At 38.6% G+C, this 20,758-nt stretch overlaps 1 protein-coding gene across 3 annotated transcripts in view; it reads right to left on the bottom strand.

Moving 5' to 3' along the window:
- CSMD1 (CUB and Sushi multiple domains 1) overlaps positions 1-20,758 on the bottom strand; it is a 2,142,320-nt gene that overhangs the window by 1,090,792 nt on the left and 1,030,770 nt on the right. For all 3 annotated transcript variants that reach the window (XM_035269622.3, XM_017963591.4, XM_008979004.5), the window contains exon 5: positions 2,872-3,079. In XM_035269622.3, the coding sequence (XP_035125513.3) occupies positions 2,872-3,079 (208 nt within the window). The remainder of the gene's footprint in view (positions 1-2,871; positions 3,080-20,758) is intronic.

Raw genomic sequence — 20,758 nt, forward strand, 5'->3', positions numbered from 1 at the left:
GCAACTCTGGAATGGGCAAACCTTTTCAATATGTACCAATTTGGGTCATTTAATATTTTAGAGACTGTCATGCTAAAATAATAATCTTTTTAAGGTAAGTCATACACGCATTTTTATAGGCCTATAATTATTCACTTGAGCTTCATGTAATTCTGTTTTCTGTTTTAAATGTGCTCCTGTAGATTTCCATAGTTATTTAGGAGAACCATCTCTTTCTTTTCAGCTTCCACTGAAGAGTCATTGAAAGCTGAGAGTTGCACTTAAAGGTAGCCCTTATGGCTGTGTCAAGATATTTCTTTCCACTATTATGATAAACACCAAATGTCACACACACACAAAACCCTCTGTTGACCCAGCACATGTGCCAAATTGCTTTTTCATCTCCATCACGACAGTGACCTGTTCGAGGCTTCATAATCCAGCCTGCAGTCCTGTAACAGAGAAACGGTACTTCTCTGACAGGGCACTGAAGCTCAGACCTGGACTGCACTGACCGAGGGGCTATCCAGACAGAGCAGAACATGTCCCAGAGTCAGAGACCTTGAACCTGAGCTCGGAAAGGGTTCCATCGGCTTTGCCATCTGCACATCTGAGAGTTATTTTTAAATCTACACATCTCAACCCACACATATCTCAGGTGTACTTTTAAATCTATAATAATAGATAACATAATAATGGTAGATAACAGTGATGATAGTGACTCCGCAGAGATTTTGCACCAAGCAAACAGGACAGCATAAGTCATCCTAAGGACACAAGTGTAAATATAACTCTATCCCTGGCTGATCATGGCTATTTGAAGAGAGCAGCTAAACTAACAGGCAACAGAGTTGATCAGTCATGAAAGCACACAGGGTCAGAGTTCCCACTGAGAACTTTTCCACCAACTTTCCTGGCAAATAGCCAGAGAGATTCCAGAGACCTAGAAGACGTCTCTCATTCTGGATCCAGGCACCAAGAAGACGGGGGCAATCCCCCTGGCTAGCCGTGCTCGTATGCTCTCTGTGACAAGGATGATCAACTCTTGACATAAAGTGCTACAGAACACACTTGTCATCACAGTCATGATCTGCACAGTCTGACATAAACTCAGTTTGTTTGGCAAAAGCTGCCACTGGCCATGGGTTCTAGAATCACGAACAAATCGTCCTCACTTTCTCTCTCTCTCCCAGCCTGACATTTTACCAGTGAGGCCCCCAGTCAATGCCCAACACATCTAGACTCTCCGAAAAACAGGACCATTAACATGAAGCATATAAATTCTGAGAATCACTCCCTATGTATTTTATACTTCAATAATTTTCTGAACTTTTAAAGCTAAAAAGTGTTTAGATTACTCGAATATCTTTAAATGATTAGCAGAGAACAGGCACTCAACAGATGTTTGATAAATTCATTTTTAAAATATTTTTTAACCACAGCCTCTCTTCTGACAAATAGACCCATCTAAGGTCACAAGGCCTTCTTTTGGCAGAACCTGTGGTAGAATCTAGGTTCTCCAGCTCTCAGCTCAGCATTTGTTTCCATGAACTCTGCTGTTAGACATAGTGAGATAGGTACTAGTTTGAACAAATTCCTGAGCGTTTCAAGTTAAAATTGCAGAACATACATTAGGCAGATGTGTCTTGGATAATCCAAAAGTGTCATTCAGCAGGAATACAATGGAACACAATTGCCACTGAGGAAGAATCTGTTTAGTGTTTTCCTGCCTCTTATTTGGAATAACAGTTAACGCAAGCACAGTAAACCCAGCAAGAAAAGGACTTCTCTGTCAATAGGAGCCCTCCACATTGAGCCGCATGTTTTGGGAAACAATGTACAGTCCAATTCAATTCCAATAATGGGTTTAAAACAGGTGGTCATATTTACAATATGCTTCATGTTTGACATTTTTATCCTTTAGCCTTTGCACTGAAATGCAAACTGTAACGTGCGGACATGTTCACAGTCACTCATTCCGTGTTCTCTTCTTCCTACACATAGATGGCCAAGATTTTCTGTCTCTACTTGAGTTTCACCACACATACACTTGTTAGTCACATTTCAAGATCTAAAACAGACAACTGAAGCAGTTTTGAAGTGTTCAGAATTTAAACAATAGAAAGAACCACAACAACACAATTTAACATGCAACAAATGACTCAGTTTGAGAAAGAATTTAAGGCTTTACCCAGCTATGCTTTTAATTCTCTCTTTCAAATGGCACTTATGGACACAAACAAAACTGTTCTCACAATCACGACCATCACACCAAAAGAGGCTGTACTTCATAAGATCTTGCTTTCCTTTGCCTCCACTAGGGTACACGCCAGACAACTGACCATCCTGTGATTAATTGTATATGTAGATCGGACTTGGTTCTGTGTTAAGTGGATTTGCCTTTGAAGATCTTGTAGCCACAGGCACTTCCCATACCTGGCTACTCGGTGTGGTACGCAGCCTTCATGAAGAAAAAGAAACGTACAATCCCAGGTCTGCAGCAGTCTCTCTATGCTCGGTAACGTGAGATGAAAGAGAATACACAATCTAAAACTATCTGTTCACAGTGAAAAAGCTCCAGACCAAACCCAAAACTAACTCGCCTTACTTAGTTACCTTAAAAGGATCCAAAAAAAACAAAAGAGCACTATAAGTTCAAGCACACAGATCACTTCCCAAACTCCAAGCACCAGCACAAAGACAGCTTAGAAACTTTGAAATGAGTCACACTAAAGGTAACTTATTCAGAGCCAAAAAAGCAAGGCATAAAAGGGACACTCATGCTTGTCAATGAGCAACCAGAGACGAGCAATTCTCGAAGCTCAAAGCTCGTTGGGGGACAGCGGGGAAAACACACCTGCACCCCGTGTGCCATCTCTTCCCAGGACTTACCATATGGATGGAGCTTCTGTGCCGCTGATCTCTAAGAAATCGTATCCTTCTTCCAGCTGAAAGTCAGTGAAGACCAGAGCAATGGTGTCCCCGGGCTCTGCGAGGATGGTCCAGATACAGTCAGCATTGTTCTCGTACTCGGAAGGGAAGTGCGGGCTGGAGATGGAGCTGCTGGTCCCACGTAAGGTTCCTCCGCAGGCTCCCTCAGCTGCAGGGACAGAAGCAGAAGGAAGGCATCACGTCTCAGGGTGGTTTTCATACACAAGTGTGTCCACAAAGTGTCACTCTTGATCAGCAACAAATATTTTCTGAACCCCAAATTGAGACACTCCATCCGAAAAAGAATCTCTTTTGATATGTTAATGAGTTCTATGAAAAGCTTACAAAACTCCACCATTTAAATTGTATTACTAATTGAATGGCCATTGTGGGAAAGATGGAAATAGTGGCTTTTCAAAAATGTGGAATGTGTAGTTGCCATGTACTTGACATTGACAGGCAGCCTGACAAGATTTTCAAAGATTTTCTCTGAAACCCAGAAGATGGAGCTTTGTAAGCTATGTTTTCAGACTTAAAAACAGGTGGTCATTTTTTATTAATTCATGGATACCTGTCTTTGAGAATACTGTTCTCCCTTAAAAGAAATGGTTGCCCTAATTTTATTTTCTATAGAGTTGGCATTAGTTTGGGTTTTGAATTTCAGATAGCTCTTGAGCAGCAAAAAAGAGGCACATCACCTCCTGAAATGGTTCTTAGTAGAAAATGGGTGCATGAGACATAAAATGGAATATATTGGAAAAGTGAGAAGTGACAGGCCAGTAAAGATAAAAGTGCATATAAAATACAAACTGACATTGTAAAAATTATTGGGTAGAAGAGAAATAGATCTTGCAAAGTTTCCTACAGAGTAAAAAAGTTTGTTACATTTATATCATCTATTACAAAATATTAGGTACATATTATGTACAAATTAAACTATATGTGTGTATAGATGTATGAAAAAGAAGCATTTTAAAATAACCTTTTAAAGCATCTTTAAAAATTTGTTCTTCCCTCCTTTCTTTTCTTTTTTCCTCTTCTTCTTTCTTTCCTCAAATGCTGCCTATCCAGAATTCTGATACTGCAGTGTGGATGGTATGTAAAAGTAGGCCTGTTACCAAGAGTGGGGAGTTTGCCTTAGGCAGAGCTTGTGTGACCAGCCCTGAGCTCTCACAAAGCGCATATAACTGACCATACACCCCCTCTCTCCACCAAAATTATGGCAAAGTGGGAGGAACTGACATCCTTTTATTGACGCTTCTCAAGTTGCAAGTTCCAGTATTTCATCTTTCAGGGACGTGTTTTCATTTTGGCAGGACCTAAGCATCACAAAAATGTTGAAAATGACCACACCTTGTCGGCAACTGTGAGGAGGTGATACAGGTCCCTTCAGATTAGCTGCCTTCAGTTTACTCAGAAGAATGCCAGAGGCACAGGGGGAGTTGAGAGCATACTGTTTTAATTCCTAGAGTTTGGAGGATTGCATTTTCCATCCTTCCTATGGGATGCTAGCCTGGTCTACACACTAGGTGTCCTCATGCTGCTTCTGTCAACTAATGCTAATGGCAGCTATAGACTGGATGTCTTTGAGAGGTTCACTTGGGGGAAAATTTTTCCCTTCAAATATCAGTGAAATCAAGACTGTGCAAGGGATGGGTGTTCTTCTGTTTTAGTAGCTGGTCCGTTTGGCATGCACGTGGCACTGTGGAAAGGGCTGCCCATATTTTGTAGGACATCTCAGTACACTCATTTTTGAGATCCAAAATTTATTTTAAAATGAATAATTATTAAGTGTGGAGATTATAAAAATAATGTTATGATGGTAATGTTTTCTTTTAAAAATATAAAACTGAACACAAATAAAGATAACTGTGTGCTTACTGCGATTTGAAAACTGTGAAAACAGTTCCTGTGGCCACAACCAAATGTCTCTCCTGCCCCCCGCCCTCCAGGGGCACCTTTGTGCAAATACACACACATCCCTGGTCCACTGAGAACCAGCTCCACATTGCCCCACTGGCCACAGTTTTTATTATACACTTGCGAACAGCTCTTAGGAATGTGATCATACATATACATTTCCCAGTTAAGATCGCATTTTTGAAAATAGAGATAAAAAGCAGTAACAAAAATAAGAGGAAGCGCATAGTCCAATAATGAGGAAAAATATAGTGGCTGCTACTGAGATTCAGACATTGTGCAGAATTCAGCTCTGAGGCCCTTGGGTTGGGATAATGGGGAATCAGGTTAGCAACTAAAAATGAGACATACTTTGTGTTTTTTTTTCTTTAAACTGAGATATAATTATCCTCTTCATAAATGGATGAGGTAAACAAAACTAGATAGAAATTTACATTTATCATTGATTAAATAATTCTATATAAACATATCACACATGTATAGCAATATTTCTGTTTTTCATTTATGAATATATCATATATATTTTTGGTCATTAAACCAATACAATTTTATTTAATATTTACATTTTATTCTTTTCTCTGAGTTCATTATATACTGCAAAAGTTAAGTCATCTCAATGTAAGAAAGAGAGTTCCATCATCTTTATTATATAAAAAGAAAATATCATAGATGTGTGGAATTAAAAGAAAAGTTATCAAAGTCCGAGTAACCACAATGATGTAGTTGAAAGATTAATGAAATGTATTAATCGAAATCCAGCTGCTGAAACTGCATGCATTCTTTATAATTCACCTTGTTGGAAAGCAATTTCCCCTTCCAAAGTTTTAGAAGGGGAAAAAAGAAAAGAAAAAAAATTCTGACATCAAATGATTATTAATTTTTGCCATAGCAACCTATGAGCTGAAGCACTGTTTATTATTTTAAAAGCTATGAAATAGTTTTAATTATGTGCATAGTATAGAATAAAAATAGAATACAAGTGTATAGAATAAGAAGCTTAACTAGATTCTCCTGGGAAAGCATCTCAGTAACCTTGACCAGAGGCGAATTTAAACCCATCTGACAAGAGTATTTACAGACAGCCAACATAAACAGGGACACCAGCGATAGCTCCAGGGCAGGGTCCTGGGTCTTCATCCTGCAGCATTAGCCCTCTGGTTTCTTCACTGCTGGAAGGTCCAAGAACCTGCAGGCCGTTATCTGGGGAGTTTGCTGGGCTCCAGGCAGTGGATATGCGCTAACTGGTATAAGAGTGTTTTATTATTTTCACGGCTGACAGAACTGTGCTGGTGCCCACTCCTGAGTACCAGCGCTGATCAAATGAGCACACCTCATGGTCCTGCAGCTTCCCCCTATTTAACATGGCAGTGGTTGAGTTGGATACTCTCCAAGGTCACATCTATGTCTAATATTTGGATCCTCAGAGTCTAAGTATTTACATTACACTTAGTATTTACGTTGTCCTAAAACTTCACTTGATGAATGAGTGGGTCACGGGGACCCTTACTTCACTGGACCAGCAGGAGTACTGTGCTCACTGAATCCAGGTAAGACCAGAACATCTACAGCAGACAGGTATTGCAATTTTTTTTTTTTTTTTTTTTGAGACGGAGTTTCGCTCTTTTTACCCAGGCTGGAGTGCAATGGCGCGATCTTGGCTCACCGCAACCTCTGCCTTCTGGGTTCAGGCAATTCTCCTGCCTCAGTCTCCTGGGATTACAGGCACACGCCACCATGCCCAGCTAATTTTTTGTATTTTTAGTAGAGACGGGGTTTCACCATGTTGACCAGGATGGTCTCGATCTCTTGACCTCGTGATCCACCTGCCTCAGCCTCCCAAAGTGCTGGGATTACAGGCGTGAGCCACCGCGCCCGGCCAGGTATTGCAATTTTACAGTAACTTGGTTGGGAAAGAATTAGATGATGTAAGCAAGGCAAAAAAGAAAAGTCAATAAAAGTAAAGAAAAAGAGAAATTAAAATAAGGTAGCAGAGAGGAAAAACAATTCTCCCAAACCTGCAGTCACTATTGCATTTTCTTCAGTAGATATTCCAATGCCCATAGAACATTTCAGAGTGAGTTAAAGTTAGAATTATGCCAGGATAAATAATATATGCAAGATGTATTAGAATTCTTTGTATAGCACTCCACATAAAATATTGCAGAATCCTATTAAGGTAATCGGACTGATAACTTGAATATTACGTACATAACACTAACAAAAAGAGTTCATGCTATTCCTCATTGGAAAAAAAATGCTTAAATCACAGAAAAATCTTTAGTATAGACTGAGGCAAAATTAGTGTTGGTGCGTGTGTGTGTGTGTGTGTGTGTGTGTGTCTGCATGCAAGCCTGTGTCTTTGTGTGTACTTGTGTATATGTATTTACATGTTTGTGTGTATATGTTTGAGTGTAATGTGTCTTTGTGTGCATACGTGTTTGCATGTGTATGTGCATATGTGTTAGTGTTTGTGTGTGTTTTTGTGAATTAACAAAACTTTTTAATTCTTAATTTCCTCACTATTTTTATAAGGGATTTTATTTTATAAACAGCAGCTTTTTATACATATGTAAACATAACAGCATTTGAGGAAGGGCCACATAATTACCAGCTTTGATGAGCAAAAGGTTTTTAAACATAAATCAGTTTGTTCTACTTTTAGGTTTATGCAGCTCTACATGTTGACCCATTTCAGAAATAATGCAACAGAGGAGGCACATTTGGACTAAGAATAATTACATTCTGAATTTTTGATATAATATTAACTTATGAACTTATCTTCCAGTTTGGTTGATAAAGACATTAAATCCCTTCAACACATCACGAAGGTACAGAGACTCTGCTGACAGAAATGGAAACCTCTATCCCTATAGGGTCGATGTGTTGTAAGGACCCAAATTTACTATGTAATTAAATGTACATCATAAGTGATGACTGAAGAGACATTTTTAAACAGCGTATATTGGAACAACTGAACGGAAATTTTAAAAACATCAATTTAAATATTTCCTCATACAAAATACCTGTTACATAAATTAAAATGTTTGAATGTACGAAATAATGGGTAACTTGCCACAATAAGATAAAACATACGGTTTCTAATTAAACATTAGTTCAACTAACAGAAATTGTGAACTTTAGTGAAGCAAAAGTAACATTATAAGTAAACCAGTCTACATGTTTACGTTTTTCAAAACAAATGTATAAAAATTAAAATAACACAATAAAAATATTTGCAGCAAAATAGAGGATATTATTAATACTTATTTTATGGTATTTTAAAAACAAGATGCAAGAGATACATGGAAAAAGATTTTAAAAGCCAATTTAAATAAGAATGAATTTCATAATACATTAAAAACAAACATAGGCTGAGTTTCAACCTTTCTTATTATGATAGGCATTTAAATGAAAACAATACTGAAATACCATCTAATATACATTAAAAAGCTAAATTATGAAAATACATAAAAACCAAGAATAAGTTGATATATTTGTATGTTACTAATATTAACATGCATTAATATAATGCTTCAGGCAATTTATCAACTCATGAGTGACAAGGAGAGGGCTCACATTCCCTGGCCAGTCATCCAATTTGGGGTCTGATGTTTACTCAGTGCATTTTAGGTGTCTAATATGCTGTACCAACGTCATTATGTGAACTGTTTTGTCTGATCACTTCAAAATTGTATGCTAAAGTGTTTGTTTTTGTTCCTATTTCACAGCTACCAAAAGAAAAGTTAAAAAAAAAAATTTTAGAAAATAGAAAGTCCCTCAACTGGAAAACATTAGGAGACTTAGAAAATATCAACTAAATAAAATTAAAATTAATCAGCATAAACATTCTATTGCAAAACAGAAAAAATGTCTGCTCTGTGAAAAGGCAGAACAAATTGGTCCACATTAAGGTATATATATATGTATATTTCTACTTAAGTATAAAGACTAAGAAATACAGACTTCTAAATATAATTGTGGTATTGTAATATAATTGTTATGAGAGATTTAAAAAAATCCTTCAATGTTTTGTCAAGAAATAGTTTAACATCTAGAAATCTCCTGATAACATTCATGAATAATGAATGAAACTTTTGAATCCTTAATCATTGTAGCTGCAGAATATATATTGTGTTTCTGACAGAGTGTATCAACAAACTACATATTTAAAATGTATTAGAGATGCTACTGTGTTTGTTTTAAAATAAATTCTGCCATGAATCATTTTGGAAAGAAAAGCCTAATTTATAGTAGAAAAATAATTGCCTAGTTTATCTATTAAATATCTGGATTTTGTGTTATATTTAGTAACAAGGAAGACACAAAAATAAAGTGCTATTTATAACAACATAGAATTTGCCATTATAAACAAAACATATTTGTTTGGGATTTTCCTTCTTTCCTTGAATTTACCATTCTATAATATATTTTAGATTTTAATAAATTTGTGTATTAAATAGATATTTTCTTAAAATTATTCAGCTGATCAGGTTTCAAAGCTGACCTGGGTGAGACTGGAGACATTGTTCCTTTTTGTTGTTGTTAAGATGGGGTGTTGCACTGTCGCCCAGGCTGGTGTTCAGAGGCACGATTTCGGCTTACTGTGACTTCTCCCTCCTGGGTTCAAGTGATCTTCCTGCTTCAGCTTCCCAAGTAGCTGAGATTACAAGTGCTCACCACCATACTCGGCTAATTTTTTGTAATTTTAGTAGAGATGGGATTTTTACCATGATGGTCAGGCTGGTCTCGAACTCCTGACCTCATGATCTGCCTGCCTTGGCATCCCAGAGTGCTGGGATTACAGGCATGAGCCACAGTGCCCGGCCCAGGACACTGTTAAAGGTGACTATTGTTACAGGTGAACTGACTCAGAAACGGAAAACCTAATGTCGTATGTTCTCACTGATATGTGGGAGCTAAGCCCTGAGGATACAAAGGCATAAAAAGGATTACAGTGAGCTTTTGGGACTTGGGGGGAAAAGTGGGAGGGAGGTGACGATAAAAGACAACATATGGTGCAGAGTACACTGCTCAGGTGATGGGTGCAGCAACACCTCAGAAATCACCACTGAAGAACTTACTCATGTAATCAGATACCACCTGTTCCCCAATTACTTAAGGAAAACAAAATAAGAACAAAGTTTCTAACCTATAGACATTTATTGTAATTGCAGAAAATAAAATGCAGGGTCAGGTCCGACTCCTTGATTAGAGACAGGTGGCCAGGTGGTCACCACGTCCTCTGCAACCAGCTAGGTACAAAGTGCTTTACAGGGTCATAGCCTCAACCTGGTGGCTGACAATCAACACTGAATTATTTCTGGTTTCAAATCATGCAGTGAGACGCTTGCCTTTCTCAATGAATTGGCTCATTCTTTGATTATTTTCTTAATTGTGTTTTATTGTCTGAGGACATTCCACATGGGATTATGATGTTGGCAGTCACAAACTCACCCTCAGTTGAGAGAACACAGGGTGTCTCCCATGGATACTGTATGTGGTGCTTTATTCCTTCCTCAAGCAACAGAAGAACCTTCAAAACTCCCTCATTTGATTTGTTTCAGCTAAATATTTGGAAGCGAGTTGTTGTATATAAGCAAACATTAACATTAGAATAAACAGTGTCAAAATTTCATTTTCACTTTGCATTAATAGACCCAGGACTGCTCGCGTAAGCGCTGCCTCTTAATTCCCTGGTCCCCATGAACAGGAGCCAGCTGCCAAAATCACTGGGAATTGGCTTACAACTTGACTTTGCAGAGCCATGCATTTATGTTAATTACTTTATTCATTCAATACATCTGAAAACCAATTCTCTACTAGAATGAGCAGGGAAGGCTTTTCTGAAAATACAATATTTAGGCCAGATTTGAAGGAAAGGAACTATTCAAGGAGTGAGCTAGAGGAAGAGCATTCCCAACAGATGGAACAGAAAGAACCATGGCCCAGAGGAAGATCTGACATTCATATATCGACCACAAATGATTATGTACTGCAAACTCCCCATGATGTTTTTGGGCGCATTCTCATGCGATGGCTAAGATTTCCGGGGCAGAAATATACCAAGTTTGTGTGCAGGAGGAAGTCTCATTCACCAGCAGGATCTTGACTCAGGAATAAACAAAAAATCAAAAGCATTTGAGAGGCTGAGGCAGATGGATCACCTGAGGCCAGGAGTTCAAGAGCAGCCTCACCAACATAGTGAAACCCGATCTCTACTTAACATACAGAAATTAGCTGGGTGTGGTGGCATGTGCCTGTAATTCCAGCTACTCAGGAGGCTGAGACAGGAGAATCACTTGAACTTGGGAGGCAGAAGTTGCAGTGAGCCAAGATCACCCCACTGCACTCAGCCTGGGTGACAGAGTGAGACTCTGTCTCTAAAAAGAAATACACAAAGACAATATTCTCAGGATATTAGTTTTATTTAGAATTGGACCTTCCCTTTGTCAAATCCATGGGTAAAGCAAGAGAGGGAACAACACTAGTCTATGTCCTTTTCATTTTAACCTGCTCATGTAGATAGCAATATCACAATATCTGATTTCTGTAAGAGGAAGTCCAGAATGGAATCAGAAGCAACTGACCACTAATTATCATGGCTTATATCACCATTCATGTTTCTTTTGCGACCTAGAGAACCCAAGACATTTAGTTTTTCTCAGTATAATCAAGCACTAATGCCCAATGGCATTAGAACATGCCTTCTGTATATTTTCTATTCAAAGCTGTAAACTACTCACATCGCCACTCAAAATAAAACCAGAGCTTACCAGGCCCTGAAAGACATTATGTGAACTGGACTCTCGGCTTCTGCTATTCGTTATCCTCCATCTCCTTTGGCTCCTCTCTTACCTGGCTCCCATTTCCTTGTTTTCTCACTGGGTATAGCCACAGTGCTTCCTAAGGCCAGGGCACCTATGTTCCTGCCCCAACACCTTTGCACTGACCACCTTGCTTGAGAAATGGCATCTCCTCAACTGACTTCAGAGCCCTTCACAAGGCACTTTGCTGCCCACCTTGTCTGACCACTGTATTTAAAATGGCACTCACCCACATGACTTCCCCCCTCTCCGTCCTGTGTGTTTCACTTGTCCGTGCTTGCTGACTGCAAAGCAATGGCATGCAAGCTTTACCAGCCTGTTCTTGCACTCCTGCACACCTGTTCCTGCACTCCTGCACACCTGTTCCTGCACTCCTGCACACCTGTTCCTGCACTCCTGCACACCTGTTCTTGCACTCCTGCACACCTGTTCCTGCACTCCTGCACACCTGTTCCTGCACTCCTGCACACCTGTTCTTGCACTCCTGCACACCTGTTCCTGCACTCCTGCACACCTGTTCCTGCATTCCTGCACACCTTTTCCTGCACTCCTGCACACCTGTTCCTAGGAGCCAGCCTGATACTCAGGAAGCATTCTTTCTTCCTCTTTGCTTTCTTCATGCAATGAATGAAAAGTGAATGACTCTGGCTTTCTTATAGTTGTATCAGTGACAAACAAGCCTCCATTCAGTTGTCTTTAGCAAGTATTGGGACTATGACAAAAACGTATTTAGGGAGCTATGTATGGCATCAAACCATATCCTCTCCAAGAATAGAAGAAGAAAAGGTAGCTGCAGAGCTATGTGGCTTTTTAAAGAATGAGGTTAAAAAAATAGTCTGTAAGAACTTACAGTAAAAGTTTAAAAACTCCAGGGGAAAAAAGAAGTGTGAACCAAGTAACAGCAAAAACAACAACAACAACAACAAAAAAAAAACAAAAAACAAAAAGAAACAAAAACAAAAACAAAAAAACAGCTTCATGAACTCTTAGAATGATATTTCAGATAAAAATTAATCACCAAGAAAAACGTTTCGTAATCATAGTAATCCATAGGGAGTATATTTGCGTGTTGCTTATTTTCAGCAAGCAGGTAAACCACAAGTCCAGGAAGATTTTTGTTTGTTTTTAAACTCACCAGAGCAGCATGAAATGAAGTAAAGGCAGGCAGAGAAAACAAAATAGTTACAGCAAAACATTTTAAAAAGATAAATATGAGCAAGTTGTAGTACAGCTGGAAAAATTAGTTCAAGTTCCATCATTAACTTAGCTACCATACATAAAATATAAAATGTGTTAAAATGGGTAATTATTAAAACAAACACAATTATTCTGCCCAATTTTTAGGTGATATATTAATGTAAATATTAATGTAATGGAAGGTCCTTTTATTCCATGGATATTAAAAATCTTTAAAATATATCAGTGTTTTCAAACAGTAATACAATTGTGTTATATCTAAATAGTGTTTTTTTTTTTAATTTGGAATCTGAAATTTGGGGATCTAATGAAAGAAATGCTATTTAAAATTTCAACCCTCCCTTCTTGTTTACACATGATGCAGAACAAAAATTGAAATTACTGTTGAAACTTATAGATAAATACATGATTGTAAAAGTTAGCAAACAACATATGATTCAGTAATTTTTAAACTGTGCTCCTATGACTTCCATCTCAAGGAGTTAAGGTTTACAAATGACAAAATAGTCAGTAGGTAGGTTTGCTCCCCATACCAAAGTTTCATCAAAGTAATTATTTTTAAGAATCTGTTTCCTGCTGGGTGCAGTGGCTCACGCCTATAATCCCAGCACTTTGGGAGGCCAAGGCAGGTGGATCACGAGGTCAAGAGATCAAGATCATCCTGGTCAACAAGGTGAAACCCTGTCTCTGCTAAAAATACAAAAATTAGCTGGGCATGCTGGCGGGTATCTGTAGTTCCAGCTACTCGGGAGGCTGAGGCAGGAGAATTGCTTGAACCTGGGAGGCGAAGGTTGTAGTGAACCGAGATTTTACTATTGCACTCCAGCCTGGGTAACAAGGCGAAACTCCATCTCAAAAAAAAAAAAAAGAATCTGTTTTCTTTATTATCATAAAATCTTGCATTTGGAAAAAAGGTTGTACGGCTAAAAGATGTTTGCATGCCATTGAGTTAATCCAAGAAGAAGATAAGGCATTTAAGGAAAGATGAATTTGAATCTACTTATTACTATAAGTGGGGAAAATTCCAAATGTAAGCAGAAATCAGAGTGAACTGATTTCTATTTCCCACCAAGGAATTTCAGACTTTAAAAAAGTTTCTTTCTTAACTCTAAAATTGTTATGCCCTTTTCCTAGGTATAAATGTTGCTAGAAATCTGTCTATGGACATAACTTAAAATACAGAATAAACACTACTTAGAGACAAGCTGTCATGTTTATCATAAAGAAAAATTGAAATAATCTAAATATTCAGTAGCAGATAAATCATGAAATAAGCTGATACATTCAAACCATAAGATGATCAAATGTGTTTACCAAACATTTATAATATTTCTTCAGCTAATTTCTATGTAATAATGTTACATTTATAAAACGCAGGGTATACAATAGGATATGTAATTCTACTTCAATTTTTATAATTGCATAGGAAAACATCCAGGAAAGAAATAAGAAATATACTCATATATATCATATAATATTTAGTTTGTAATGCTAGGAGTTATTATTTAGAAAGGAAGGGCCACAAAGGGCTGGTGGTCAGGACATGCCACTTCTACAGGTGTCCACTACTCCAGGGGCCAGAATGAAAGGAATCCAGAGACATGGACCATTCCTGCTCCATCCTCCTCCCTCCTATTCTCATAGACTCACCCCCACTTACCTCATGCTGAGGCCATTAAGAGGCTACTCCTGTATATCCTTTGCCTTCCTTTGACTACAGCCCCTGAAAAAAAGCCCTGGTCTCCCGGGTTGCCTTTTATTCCTTCAACCCTCATCACCCTAACGTTGTACACATCTTATTTTCTGACTCCCTAACCATCATTCTTCCTGTGATCCTGAATATCTTCCACTGCTTCCCCGAAAACTGAAAGTGAGTTACAAGCAGAATTTCCTACATTTCAACTTTTCTTCTTTGACACATTTTCCTTTCTTTCTTCCTCTGATGGAAATCTGGATGTCTTCCCTGAAGTCATCTCAGTAGCCAGTACGGAGGTTTCTGCATCTTTTTTTTTCTTATTTTCTGCCAGTGGCTACATCTAATAAAACTGTAGTACAACGTTAAAACAAAAAACATTACAACGGAAAAATGTGAACGCAGTCATCCTTTGGTATCCATTCCCTGGGAATTGGCTCTGCTATCCACAATGCTGAAGTCCCTCACATAAAATGCAATTTTATTTGCATATAAGTTATACGCATCTTCCCATATATTTTATACAATCTCTGGATTATTTATAATACCGAATATAATGTCACAGAAATGGTTGTTATAATGTATTATTTATGGAATAATGACAAGGAAAAAAAAGTACATGGCTGGTACAGATGCAGCCATCATATGCCTAGTTACATTGTAGACATAGCAACAATGTAGCATTTCATAGATTTAAAAATGCATAGTTTTCATTCATGGTTGAATGTGTGGATGCAAAACCCACAGTGAGGAGGGCTGCTGTATATGATTTGATGCCATTCTACTCACTAGTCCCTTTATACACTACCTGTCAGGCTTTCTCTGCCATCACACCAGTTTCATTTCACCTTCCAATCCTTGGTACAGCGTCCAAGAATCAGTCTCTCCACCTCCTCTTTACGTTACATTTATTTATCACCTTGTTGATTTCATCCAGTTAGATCTCTGGATTTATTTTTTATTCTTAACTTTTATTTTCGTTTCAGGGGTACACATGCAGGTTTGTTACTTGCATCAATCTTGTGTCTCGAGGTTTGGCGTATGCATGATCCTTACCCCAGCTAGTGAGCACAGCACCAGATAGGTAGGTACTCAACCTTCACCGCCTCCTTCCTCCCCCGCAGCAGGCCTCACTGTCTATGCCATCCGTATGTGGACGGTTTTCAGAGTGTCATTCAGTTCCATTAACCCCTCCTAAATCCCAGCTGTATGTATCCAACTCCCTAAATGTCGTATCCATATGACGTCTAAATAGTAATCCAGACTTTCGAACCTTGTAACGGTACTTTCTATCTTTCCGTTTTCAAATCTACAATTCTCCCAGTCTTCTCCATCTCAATACATGGTAACTCCATTCTTCCAGTGTTGTAGGAGAAGATGCCGGCTGTCATCTGTGACTCTTCTATGTCTCTCCTATGCCACAACCACTGTGTGGGGATTTCCATTGGCACTTTTTTTTAAATGGCATCCTGAGTTTAAATGTGTCTTGCAATCTCCCCTGCTGCTGTCATCTCTCATGTAATATCATCGCTCATCTACCTTTGGCAAAGATTTTCTTATTTTTCCCTTATTGCAGATGTGTGAAGTTATATAGCCTTTCCTGCTAACCCAGGGTTCTTAGCACCCTATCTTAACAATTATTCCTATCATGAATTTTCTACCCTGAAAAGCCAGGGGTGGGCAATCACAATTAAGATCATTTGGTGTCTAAAAGTCCTTCCTCTATGGGAAAGCATATGTCTGTTCTCATCAAGTAGCCAGAGTAATCCTTTAAAATGCTGTATCACATGATGCTATTTCTCTTCTCAAATCCCCCCACTGTGCTCCCACACTGCTCAGCCCAGAGGTCCAAGTCTGCAGGCTGATCTACAGGGTCCACTGCTGTCCTCTGGGACCCTCTGGGACCTTTCCCCTCTCTTATCTTCTGACCATCTCTCCTACAACCCACCCATCGTCCCATCTGCTCAGGCTGCACTCTCCATGCTCTGATACTTCATTCACTCACCACACTCTTGTCTCACGGCCAAACCCCGGGTTGTTTCTTCTATCAGAACCACATTTCTGATATTCTCATAGGGCTTACTCTGTCACCATCATGAGAGGTCACCACATTCTGGTTTTGCAATATCAGAGTGGTTTCCAGGATATGGGACCTTAGTTGGTAAGACCAGGACAGTCTTGCCCAGATGATGACAAGGCAGATGGTCACCATGGCTCTTAATTGCATGCCAGCTTCTTAATGAGGGCATTTTCAAGCACTTATTTCAACAGGATAGATGGCAAAGTTAATCTGTTGCTTCTCATTTGCTTAATTATTTATGTTGTCTATCTCCACCCATTAAAATGATATTTCTGTGAAGACTGGGATTCTTTCTTGCTATGTTCATAATGCAGCCCCAGCAGCTAGAACTAATGTTGACAAATTACAACCTGTGGGTTACCTCCAGCCCAGCATCTGGTTTTATAGATTGTGTTTTACTGAAACACAGCCATGCCTGTTTGTTTAGGTGGCGGTGATGAGGCCTTCGCTCTACAAAGACAGAACACGTTGGCTGAAACAGAGACCGTACAACATGAAGACAAAATATTTGCTATCTGATCTTTCACAAAAAAATGTTTACTGGCCCTGATTGATAAGTGTATCTGATACTTTGTAGGTCCTCAATACATGTTCCTTGGAAGGAAGAATTAACAGACACAAATACTAAAAAGACGTGGAGAAATATTGATGTCTATTGGAAATCAAAGGCAATAAAAGCAACTTTTGCGTATCACTTCAATGCCATCAAACTCGGCAAATGAAAAAGAAACACAAGTATCTACACCTATAGTACTTGTGGTGAACTGCCATAGCTTTAGACATTCATTCAGCAAGTTTGCAAAGCATAAAAAACACTCCTAGAATTTTGTCCTTAGGAAATAATCTAACGGAAGCAACAGAAGCAGTGCTGTATGTGCAGGGGCTCTAATTATAGCGTTGCATGTAGGCGTGAACTTGGGAAGCAGTACACTCAATTATACAGAGAAAGATAATTTGTATAATATTGTGAATCAAAGTATGTCAATGAACATGGAAATGTGTATGATTTAACACTAGTCTTATAAAGGAGAATACAAATGTTCTCTGCTCTGTGACTTCAGCCTCTGAGAAGTGTTTTAGGCACCGAGCTGGCTTCTTTTGGTCCCTGCTCCCCTTCCTTTCTTACTCTTCAAAGACCAGGATGTGAGCCTAACAGCAGTTATTGGTACTGAGGAGCACCCAGAGCACCTTATCTAATCTTTACCAGCCTTGTGAGATTGAAAATAATAGTCCACTTTAACAGATTCAGAACCTGAGGCTTTGCAAGAAAATAGCTCGTCTGAGCTGTGCCAGCTTGTGATGAGGCTGGCGCTAGAACGGCAAAGTCCTTGCTGGTAAACACTTCACATTACTGCCCATCATAAAGATGGGCCTTTACCTGGGTGTGGATTCATTCTGGCACTAGACAAATTCATCTTTACAGCTCTATAATTTAACATGGTACCTCCATGGGATAAAAGAATTTAAAAAATACTATAAAGTACCCACAAATCTGAAAATAATGGGCAGAGGCACTTGCGATTATTTTTTAAAACTGTTACAAGATTTTATGGGATTAAATAATGTGAATAACATGCTTAGCAGAAAGCCTGTAGAACAGCAAAGAGGCAAACCATGTATACAAACCAGGTTTACTACAATCTAAGACTGATTTTTTTGAATACATGGTTTTGTTTTCAATTTTGATAAGATTTACACTGGAGTTGGTTATTGCAAAGTATGCAAGAAAAGTGCCTAAAATCAAATTGTCTAAAACCACTCAAACAATTTAAAGCTAGGTTTCCTATATAAAAACTGTCTCATTCAATCTTACTTTGTATTTCTTGTCCTGACGTGACAGCTCATTTAAGATTCATTTTACAATGTTACTGCTGTAACATAATTGATAAAAACACAGCTGTGTTTTAAATATCACAGAATTTATAGGCACCCATAAAAAGCATGACTTCTCTTCCTTCTCCTCCCCTCCGGCTGTGTCTTCCCTAGTTTTCCTGCTTCTTCATCACTAATAGCAGAATGTTTGCTATTAAAAATCCTTGACTGACATTTCCTAAAGAACTGGCAGGTACCATATTGCCATTTTCAGTCACATTATGTAAGACCTAGTCACATTATGTAAGACAATTAAAGAAATCCACAGCTTCAGATAGCTCTAAATGAAACAATGAGCACACATTTAGCATGTTTCATTGAAGGTATCAGAGCTACTGCCACTGCACCTTATTTAGTGGCATCTCGGCCTGATGACTATCATTCATTCTTCCAAGAAAACGTAACTGTCCCAAAATACATATAAATCAGTTCGATATTAAAAAATACTCAAGACAGCTGCTACGCCCCATTTTGTCTACAACTGTTGGAAAATACTGACAATGTGTTTTGACATGTTTAGGTGAATACTTATCTCAAATATGTGTGTTTAGACAAAAACAAGGGTGAAATTTGATTCAGCAAGTGGCTTTACTTTCTAATAATGGTTCATATGCCGTTGCTTTCTATGGTTTACTGATCATGCCTCCAAGCAAAACAGAAACGAACAAATGGCAACAAACAAGAAAATGTCTCTTCAACTGCCCCAAAGAAGGTTGCACTTGTAATGAAATGTAGAGAAGGACCAAGTCAGAGCTGGCTACACCACCCACTCCTTTAAGCCTTGGGCATGACACCTAACCCCTCAGAGAATTTGCTTCCATGTCTGGAAAAACTACCCATTAATATTTACCATGAAATTTTGGGATGGGGGTCACATAAAATTTCTTATAAAAGTTTTGAATGGGATAGTATAAAAGCATGTAAAGTTCATAACATAACACCTGCCAGAGAAGATTAGTCTAAGTAAAATATTTAGTCACGCGATCTCGCCACCCTTTTTGCTTTCCTGCTTGAGTAATTCATAGGTACCTAAAAAGATTGCAGTGGATAAAAATAGAAAATAAATGGGGAATAATAAACTACTGACTAACTACCTCTCAGACATTTTGCAATTTCCTCTGGCCTCAATTGGCTGCCTGAGATGACGGAGCCAGGGGTAGAGAAGATGCACAAGCCCGCAGTTGCACTGAGCATTCTCCAAGTCTCAGACCTCAGCCCAAGAGTGCAAGCTTGCTGGAGGACGAGGACGTCCAGGCTTTTAGTGAAGGATCTGGGGCTATGAGAAGGAAAGAGGAGAAAAGATGAAGATTGACTCAATCCTCCATCCTAAAAAGCCTTTCCCCAGAGGAGGAAAACTATTTGGGTACCTAGACCTTTCCGTGCTTTGTCTTCTCCAGGTTTGTCTCACTCTGTTAAGAAAGAGCTTCAGCAAAACAGATTTAGCCTTTAAGTAATATGTTAGGAAGACCCTTCAGCCAAACCATCCTCCCTGGGTTAAGGGCTCTCTTGAGCTAACTTTACGTGCATATATTCTTGTTTGCTTGTTTTTCATGTTCATGAGGTTGCTGGAAGTCATGTTTATCAGAGACCAAGAACAGCAGTTTTAGTTGGGTATGGTTCACAATCCTAAAAAACACAATCCCAAATGCCATAATCCTGATTGCTGAGTCTCAAAAGACGAACCTCCTTAAAGTCAAAATTCCTAATGTTTAAAACCCTGAAATCACAATAACAGAAATCACAGGAGACATGTCCTAAAAGAACAAAACTAGATATTCATCCTGATGAAGCCTTCAGAATAAACTGAGTGACTGTGGAGTTCAGCCAGCCTTGCTGGATGCTCTCCGTACAATTATCCATATCTACCCCCAAAATACACTTTTTAAAATATATGTTGAAGTTTCCTTCTAGATTTCTTTTTTAAAGTTTTCCCACTATTTTAAGTTTTCAGCACTATTTTTCACAATTTGAGGCTATGCAATTCATCTCATAATTTCTAACATCAAATGCCATATCATTTCCAATTCTAAATTGTGTAGAAAGTATTAGAGAGTTCTAATTAGTTAAATTTGTGTGTGTGCAAATTTGACTCCACACAACTGCATGGTCACATCATGGACTTTGTGCCTCAGCATCACGCATCCATGGTACAAATGTTGAAACTTCCTGAATAAATGAAGAGACATCCTCTGTCCATCTGCATTTGGGAAAGATAAAATTTTGCCAGATCTCAGCTCTCTGGGTGACTCCATATCTGGTGGT

This window comes from Callithrix jacchus, chromosome 13, assembly GCF_049354715.1.
Source record: "Callithrix jacchus isolate 240 chromosome 13, calJac240_pri, whole genome shotgun sequence".
Lineage (NCBI taxonomy): Eukaryota > Metazoa > Chordata > Mammalia > Primates > Cebidae > Callithrix > Callithrix jacchus.